The following is a 9,746-nucleotide window of genomic DNA, read 5'->3' on the forward strand; positions in this document are numbered from 1 at the left end:
TTAATCATACATGCTTTTGAATTATTTAAATTTATAAACACAGCCAAGTAATAGTGGCTCATAAAGGGTGAAAATTCGAGCATTTCAGGCCTTAAAAATTGAATAAATTACAGTGAAACATTAGTTATTAATTACTCTGATTGATAGAAAAATAAAATCATATATATATAAGTATCATCGCCATCAGTCTGCAATGAAAAGCCATTAGAGATGAGTCATCTGGTATTATTTGAACAGAGAAATCAGTAAAGAAGCATACCATGGATTTACTATCTCTAAATGCATGGATTGTTTAATTTCTTAAACTCTCCCCTGATTTTTGCATAATTCTATTTTTAAATGTAATTCTAGTAATTTTAGGTATTTTTTGCAGTTCAAAAAATTGTGTGCCAGAGGTGACAAGGCTAAATTCAGTTTGAGGAAGTCTTAAAGGTAGCTTTCAAATAAGAGAGCAATTCACTGAGGTATTCATTTCCAAACCAGTGTTAAATTTTAGACGGTTAATAAGCAAGTGTAGCGCTTCCAAATTCAATAAAGATTCCTAATTTTGACTTTCGACTTGGTTAATACAAGGTGCAGGTACTACTAACAATGATAACACAGCTAAACTTATTTGTGGAGATGTAGATACTACATCCTGCATCACTGGTATTGATAAAGAATTTAAGGAAAGTTAAAACATCATTCTTCAAACCAAAATGTTTTTATAGTATATCGTCTGGAGTGTGTAGATCCCTTTAATTTTCCTTTATATTCTCCACATGCACCATGCATGTGGAGTTGTATTATATCTCTGGTATATTATGCCCTCCAGCATTCACAAGTTCTATTCTATTCTTAGTTTAATAGCTTTTAGTTGTGCCGACAGGGCACAGATTACTTCGCCAATGTCACATAGGATGGAGAAGACACAAATGAGATTGATCGGTACGGTTGAGACACTAAATTCAAATGAATTTTGAAGTCAAGAATAAAAGTATTAATTTCCTTGTTAATTCTTAACATAGAACAACACAAACATTAAGAGTTAATAGTAGGATAATTAAAAATAGTTGTTAGTATTCTTAACTATATATGTAATAAAATATGAAACCAAATTGGACTATTAACAACTTAACAAGTGTGTTCGGAATATAAGATGTCATTAAACATTTCAGCTCTTAGACCTTAAGAGAAAGCAAAGGTGTTAAGAGCCAAAGCCAACTTCTAGCTTCTTCAATAAAGTTAGAAATTTAATTTATAAATTTAGGTACATTACAAAATATTGAAAGCCAAACTTATGAAAATTATTGTAGGGTATGTTTAAAACATAGTATTGTGATATAAAGAAGTAATCATATCAAGTTAATTTTTTATTAATTCAGTTTTAAGACAAACAGCCTAGATAAAATATGTAAGCGTTACAAAAAAGATTGTATTATTTATGTCTTTTCTTAATTTTTTTTTAAATCAGTGAAACTCTGTTGGAATATTATTTCCGGAAGGGATAATCACTTATATGAGTGATGAGATGTGTGTGTGTGTGTGTGATGCGATTGATGTGAGTGGTGGCCACTAGCCAGGTCTACCATTGCTAGTCAGTATTTTTTTTAAAATCAGATATTTAAAAAACATAAAATAAATTAAAGGCGAAATTTACACAGCTAATATTTTAACGGATATTTTTATAACTGTAAAGTAAGAAAAACACAAATTTAAAAAAATGTAAGGTTCTTTATAATAAAATAAAAACAATATAAAAATTACAGACATAAATAATATATAGCAAACACTGTTTTTCAATATATAAACATGACTTATTTACACCATAAAGCAAAATTATTTTTTTAATTGACTATGTAAGCGAAGGCATTATTTTTTGTTCTTATAATGAACTGTGTCACATTCTCTGAGTTTTTGGGCTGCTTGTTCCGGCGTGAGGTCCCGTTGCGGTTGGGCCAGCATTTCGTAACCCACCATGAACTTTTTGACGGTAGCCGAGCGGAGTAGCGGTGGTAGGTAGATCCCGTGGAAAAGCCAGTGCGGGGAATCACCCGGCTTTTTCGATGAGCCTGTTGGTGCTCCTATAATATAATAAAAATGTAAATTACGTTCGTTATATATTAGCGTAACTGAAGTTTAGGTATGTTGCGATGGAGGGTCCCGAAAGTTACTCGTTCCTACAAATTAGAAAGGAGGGGAGGTCTTCATGGGGCCTTTGTGCAAGCCCGTCTGGGTACCTCCAACTCATCAGAAATTCTGCCGCCAAACAACAGTACCCTATTGTTGTGTTACGGTTTGCAGAGTGAGTCAGTGTAACTACAGGAACAAGGGACTTAACGTCTTAGTTCCCAAGGTTGGTGGCGCATTGGCGATGTAAGGAATGGATAAAGTTTCTTACAGTGCCATTGTCTATGGGCGGTACTTACCAACAGGTGGCCCATGTGCTCGTCCGCCAACCAATAAGTTATAAATATGCATATAAGATTAAAAATATGTCCTGCTTTGTCTGTTATTCGAATTTGACGGAATCAATTAAATCAAAAGCAATACCCTATTCGAGTAGGCTTTTCAAGCACGTTTGAATCGTCATTTAAAAATATTAAAGCTACCATCGGTTCGGAATGCAGATTCCACCGAGAACTCAGAAACTCAGTAGTTACTCATTTTCATAATAAGAACATACCATGCCATCCCATGCTATACGGGAAACTGCAGTTGAATAGATTGTCGTATTTGGTACACAAGAGTTTCATGATTTCCGCCAATGCCTCCTTCTGGCTCTCGTTCAGGTCTGTCATCCTCTGAGGCTTGTTCTTTATTGGCAATACCATGGTTTCAAAGGGCCACGCCGCCCAGTAGGGCACTAGCGCTACCCATTCAGAATTCTGGACAACTATGCGTTCCTGAAAGATAAATACATAATTATTGCAACACCAGTATTCTTGGCAAGCCTCACGGTAATTTCATGAGCTTAGATAGATAGCCTGTACGTCTCGGACTTCTGTGCTAATGCATCTTCTCCTTTTTTATTTGAAGAGAAGGTTAGGAGCGTAAACCACGCGATAATTCAATGCGGGTTTGTGGATTAATATGTAGCAGAATTTCAACGAAATTAGACACATGCAGGTTTCCTCGCGATGTTTTCCTTCACCGCCGAGCACGAGATGAATTATAAACACAAATTAAGCACATGAGTATTCAGTGGTGCTTGCCTAGGTTTGAACCTACAATCATCGGTGAAAACGTACATACGCATAATAATCAACTTTAAAATGTTTTTGAACACTAGCATACTTCGTCTAGTGCCTTTTTTTCGTAGTTTTCCTGTAGTCCGTTTCGTTTGTTCATTCATTTCATTCAATCTTTTCAAAATGTTGCCCTATTTAAAAATGTACCTATATATCGGAAAAATCCATGCTACTTTTTTTTCTAAATTAGATATTGTAGAGTGGTAACATTATAACAGTTCTAAAATTTGGCTCAGACAATCTATAATAGAAGTCGACTATGTTACCGCTGCATAACTTTTACATATCAAAATCGTACCTTCTGTTTTAGTTCCTGTTCTAGGTAATCCACTAACATCGACTTTCCGTATTTAGTGTAATACTCTCTTTGACATCTGGAAACAAAAACAATATATATTTAGTAAACAGTAACAGTAACAGTCTCTTAATTTCCCATTGCTGGTCTAAGGCCTTTTCTCCCACTAAGGAGAGTGTTTGAACATATTCCACCATGCTGTTCCATTGTGGGTTGATGTTATGCACATGTGGCAGAAATTGAAATGAGACACATACAGGCTTCCTCACGATGTTTTCCTTCACCGCCGAGCATGAGATGATGAGATATATAGTGTAGGAACTGAGTTGGAACCCGCAATCATCAGTTAAGATGAACGCGTTCTAACCACTGAGGCATCTCAGCTCAAGTTTTAGGTTTACAGGATCAAAAACAAAAAAAAGAAATGAAATAATAATATAACGTTTATTACCTCTCTTTCACTCTCGGTTCATTGGGAAGGAAACTAGAAGCCCAGATCTGACAATGGGGATGAGGGTTGGAACAGCCCATGACGGCGCCCTTATTTTCAAATATCTGCACCCATGTGTAACGCCGTCCCAACTCTTGTATCTGATTGATCCATCTGTTAAAAAGGAGGTTTTATATTATAAACGATTTTTTTTTTCTAATTTTAATAAATTTATATAGGGTTGTTGGTAATTCGACATATTCCCCGATTTAGTTTATGTTCGAATACGAATTTCCACCAGCGTCTTTCTTTCTGGTCATTTTTCAGTTTCTTTTTAAATAAGTTCCTAGGTTTTATACATTTTTGGAGAGCTAACAAAACACATTTTTTAATTTGGAACGATAACTATTTTTTGAATATTGATAAATAGTCGCTGTTTAATCGTTCTTATAAATCACAAGAAAAAATTAAATTCAAATTGCAACGTTTTTTTATTTTAATTATTTTTGGAGTTGCATTTTTGACCTATTTTGAAAAAAAAAGCTAAAAAACGTGATAACTTTAAAATTGTAAGTAATAGTTTAAACCTACTTGCTTTGGACTGGGACGCAGCGATCGAACGAGAATCGAAAACCAACTCCAGCGCAAGTTATTACAGGCACTAAGATACAGTACCATACTTTAAAACATTATTTAACGAATGTTAGTTAAGTCTTTCTCTTTCTATCTGTAATTCATCATTGACAAGAAAAAGACGCAGATTGTTTAAACTGTTCAAATACTTCAAAATAGACATTTAAAACAAAAGTACTATTTACCCCATATTTATTATAACATTATCATGTCAGTTCAAATTGTTTTTAATTTGGGAATGAAACGATCGCCTCCTGGCTGTTTCTGTTCATATGTAATATGTATCTAATTAATTTGACAAAAAAGACCCGCTTTCTTTCGTCAGTTCTTCTCAGGTCAGGGTGTTCCTTTCTCTGTGTAATGTGTAATGCTTCTACGTTGTATAAAGTAATTTGAGGTTGAGTTTGTTCGAACGTGTGGAATCACCTTAATACTTACTCGTTGATAACAGCTGTTATTTCTTGAATGGACATCAAGGGTATTGTCATTGTCGAATCCGGATGGAAGCACATCACTCTGTAACAGATTAAAAATATAGTTGAATTCCGACAGAAACAAAAAAATGGACCTATTGGTGTTAAAATTTAAAATTTCATAAGGTTTCAATTAATAATCAAATGAAAACACAATATATACACATGTGTTACACAATACGTCAGCTGTTTAAACATATAATACATATATAACATATTACAAACGTGCGAAGCCGGGATGTCTTTGCACGGGTGCAATGCTGATACCAAATACACTACAGAAATTTAGAGTTAATTGAAAAATTAATAAGATGACACTTAAGATATAACGAATTATTAAAAAGGTTACTTGATATTCTCATTGGGGATACAACAACAACAGCCTGTAAATTCCCACTGCTGGGCTAAAGGCCTCCTCTCCCTTTGAGGAGAAGGTTTGGAACATATTCCACCACGCTGTTCCAATGCGAGTTGGTGGAATACACATGTGGCATTAGGGGTGCATCCCAAATACATTGGGGATAAGGCTAATTTTTATCGATATTCTCAGTATCTCACCTGCAAGTACCCTTCGCTTGTGATGTTTGAAACAGCGGATGTTCAGGTGTGGGCGGCTCTGGTACGCGCTCCAGCAGAGCTGGGAAGTCATTGGGGAACACATACGTAGATGTGTAGTTTGGATTTTTCTGGAAACGTGAAAATTTATTGTTTTTATCGCTACAATAATTTAGGCTACTTAATTACTTCCTTAATATAGGCTACTTTTTTTATCTAAGATGACAAACAACAACTCAAAATATTTACGGTCAGGCGTTAGTTGAAGTATCAACAAGGAAGTGCATAACAAAACAACAACAACAACAACAACAACAGCCTGTAAATTTCCCACTGCTGAGCTAAGGCCTCCTCTCCCATTGAGGAGAGGTTTTGGAACATATTCCACCTCGCTGTTCCAAGGCGGGCTGGTGGAATACACATGTGGCAGAATTTCAATGAAATTAAACACATGCAGGATTTCTCACGATGTTTCCCTTCACTGTAGAGCACGAGTGGTGCTTGCCTGGACTTGAACTTGAAATCATCGGTTAAAGTAAAAGTAATTCGAATACGTTGACGCATCGTAACGATATTCATAGTTCATTTAGATGTGGTAAAAACGTTACATCTGATACTCCGATGACATCCGGTAGCGACAGCGAGAAAAGTTTATAAGGGAATATCGAAATGAGAGACATTAAGAACGTAAACGGCTAAACTTATATTTCGAATTAGCTCGTGACCTTGTACGCGTTTGAATTTAACAAAAAAGAAATATCATTGTAGCCTAAGTTTCTCCCTATTATAGTTATCTGCCAGTAAAAGTCCCGCCAAAATCGGTCCTGCTATTCCAGAGATAAGCCGGAAAAAACGGACAGACAGACAGACAAAAATTGTAAAGAATGTTATTTTGGTATATGTACCGCGTGAAGGACTATTTTAATATTACAAACAGACACTTCAATTTTATTATATGTTATAGATATCATCACGTCTGATAACGAGTTTATGTCTAACACCCCGTTAACAATTTCAGTAAATAAATAATCAGTCACCAATCCGTATTAAATCAGCTTGGTGGTTTAAACTAGGAACGCATCTCTGGGAGCCCATGTGGGTCAAAAACTGTCAATAAGATCCAAGTTACCTGTCCATTAGCTCTTGTAGCTCCAGCTCTTAATGGATTGTTGGGATCTGGTGGTTGTTCCGCGGGCGCCTGCTCCGTCTGCCCGCTCCAGGGCCGTTTGCACCGATGAGGAGAGACCAGGATCCATTCATCCTTGAGAGGATTATATCTGATGTGCTGATGTTCTGGAAATAAATCATCATTAAGTTTACTATACAACATTTGAAAACCTCTTTGGTCTAGTGGCTACATATAAGGCTGTGGATGTCGAGGCTTCTGGGTTCAAACCCCAGATCAGATCGATGGAAAGTTATTGGGTTTTGTGACGAAAAAAATTTCAGGCACAGCTAAGAGTCTGGTATATGAGAATATGTACTCTCCATTGCCTCGAATATAACGAAAAGCAGTCGTTTCTATGGCTGATTTCTTTCCGGATACACAGATAGCACCCCTCCCCCCCGGCGGGGTCAATGCCCTCATTTTTATCAGCTCGTCGAAGCTAGCGGGTATGACGATGAAAAAACGTCAATCCTTCCTACGGACGTCGACGGCGAAGCTAAGCCAAGGTACAGGCTCAAAGAAAACATTCTCAGGGCGCGTGTATTTTGATCCCTTAAGTGAGTTTCCAACATCCAGGTTTGAGTAATCTTACTGGCCTCATCGCCCCCTGATGCTGTAGAGGCCATTAGGGCTAACACACAGTTCGAAAAATGTGTCTAACCCATGATAAAGATATACTTAGCGAGGCAGTCAAAGTCATTGTCAAAACACAGTATAAAACAAAGTCGCTTTCTGCTGTCTGTCCCTATGTATGTTTGGATCTTTTAAATTACGCAACGGATTTTGATGCGGTTTTTTTCAACAGATCAATTCGAGAGGTTAGAATTAGATTATATGTATAACAAATGCATCATATAGTAGAGAAACAGTGATATTTTTAGACGTTTCTGAAGTGATGTCGTAAAAATAAACACATGCTTTTTGGGAATATTTTGAAAAGTCCGCGGTATGTTTCTATCTCTTAAGGATAACCCACAATAACAAGTTTTTAATCTTTAATTTTTACGAAAAATAATGGCTTAATTTCGGAGCGATTTTAAGTAAAACAGCATTAATCCTCATCGAATTAAGTACTTTAAATACATTGTGCAATTAATATAGATCCAAATGGCCGTTTACAGCATGTAATTTAAATGAACATTTTCGAAGATATTACAGACTTAAAACGCAGGGACATAGCGGTTTGTATTGTCTAATGACGGAAAGCTGTGAACGTTGTAAGACATTCTGTAGTATATTTAGTATCAGCAATGCATCGTGCGAAGCCGGCGTCGCTAGTTATAATGTAACGGTCGTCCTCAGGTTTACAATTTGCACACGATATGTATACATTGTATACAGGCTTCCTCATACAAATTAAGCACACGAAAATTCAGTGATGCTTGCCTGGGTTTGAACTCGCAATCATCGGTTAAGATGCCACCACTGGGTCATCACGGCTCTCATCTCAAAAGAGCATAGTATGCTACTAACAGTTCTTGATTAATATATCTCTATTTGTAATACAACATATAACCACTTAAACTTATATTCACTTTAATTCTACTTCCAAAGTTCCGTGGTCGAGTAGTGTGTACACCGGTTTTCATGGGTACGCCACTGGAGGTTCTATTCCCGGCCGAGTCAATGATTATCATCAGTTTTCTATGTTTTCTTGGGTCTGGGTGTTTGTACCGTCGTTACTTCTGATTTTCCATAACACAAAGTGTCAGATATTTACATTGGGATCAAAGTAATGTAGGTGATGTTGTTTCATATTTATTATTTATTTATTCAAAAAGCTCAATATTTTCGCAAATTCACAATGAATATCATAGATAATTCAAGCTCACGGTCAATTATATCGCGTCAAAACGCTTTCAAATGTTTATTTAACTTTTGCGCTTTTGTGTTGGAATACACTATACGTATAGGAATAAATTGACTTTCTTCATTTCGGAAAACAGATTCTACCGAGAAAAACCGGCAAGAAACTCTGTAGTTGTCTTAGATTTTCGCGATTATTACACATTGAAATAAAACTAGTTTTAACGGATTTAAGTCGCGTATATTAACTATATTATTCTTATCATTCTGACGTTTCGAGCACTTTACAGCGTTCGTGGTCACAGGTAAAACTAGTTTTATTTTAACTCAGTAGTTACTCTTTTTTCAACATTTAAAAAATACAAAGTCATGTTAGTTAAATACAATTATATGTGCATGTAATGTATCCCGCCTGGAAGTCAACAGGTATTAATTCCAAGCTTTTTCATCATCTACAAAGTCTTGTATCGAATAATATGCCTTCTTTACCAATGTATTTCTTATAAACGATTTGAATTTACGAAACGGTAAAGTTAAATGTCTGCGGAATTTTATTATAGAAACGGATACCTTGCCCCTAGAAAGATTTATCGAATAAATAGAATATCAACATGGACGAATCAATTGTAAATACTATCAGATTACTGATCTTTAGCAACCTTGTATACACCATCAAACTCAGATATACTTAAAAAATAGCTGAATAGTACGGAAAAATAAGACTTATTTCGTTTAGTTCAGGTATATTATTGGTAAAAAGTATTCGAACAGTGCCACCTATCGGGTTCAATGAGAATCATCAACACAACACCACAAAAATAAATAAAAATCGGTCCAACCGTTTGAGAGTTAATTTACATGCATGTTTCATTCGATAAAACTATGTAACTATGTAAACTAATACAAATAAAACTAACTAAAGTTAACATCTGTTTTAAAATTGTTAAACGTCAGTTCAACCTATTACACCTTTTTTTTTAAATTATTAATTCATAATAGACGTAGGACGAACTATTGAAGTTTAAAAATTATGATTATTAAAACTAACCTGTCGCTTCAAAAGTCTGCATTGTGTGAAGTTTTGAACGCGTCCTCTAACTACGAAATAGAGGGCATCACTGAATAGAGACGTTCCGTTTATATTTATAATATATTT

The 9,746-nt window shown here is 35.6% G+C and overlaps 1 protein-coding gene across 1 annotated transcript; it reads right to left on the reverse strand.

Annotated features, from left to right (window-relative positions):
• Positions 1-1,792: 1,792 nt before the first annotated feature.
• On the reverse strand, positions 1,793-9,746 carry LOC124542186 (probable galactose-1-phosphate uridylyltransferase). Its single transcript, XM_047120128.1, has 8 exons — positions 9,639-9,746; positions 6,746-6,909; positions 5,620-5,747; positions 5,027-5,104; positions 3,977-4,129; positions 3,529-3,604; positions 2,666-2,885; positions 1,793-2,063 (listed from the first exon to the last, which is right to left on the reverse strand). Exons 1-8 carry the CDS (start codon positions 9,658-9,660, stop codon positions 1,852-1,854), a joined length of 1,053 nt encoding a protein of 350 aa, XP_046976084.1. The 5' UTR covers positions 9,661-9,746; the 3' UTR covers positions 1,793-1,851.

The sequence above is a fragment of the Vanessa cardui genome, chromosome 30, assembly GCF_905220365.1.
Source record: "Vanessa cardui chromosome 30, ilVanCard2.1, whole genome shotgun sequence".
NCBI classification, from domain to species: Eukaryota; Metazoa; Arthropoda; class Insecta; order Lepidoptera; family Nymphalidae; genus Vanessa; species Vanessa cardui.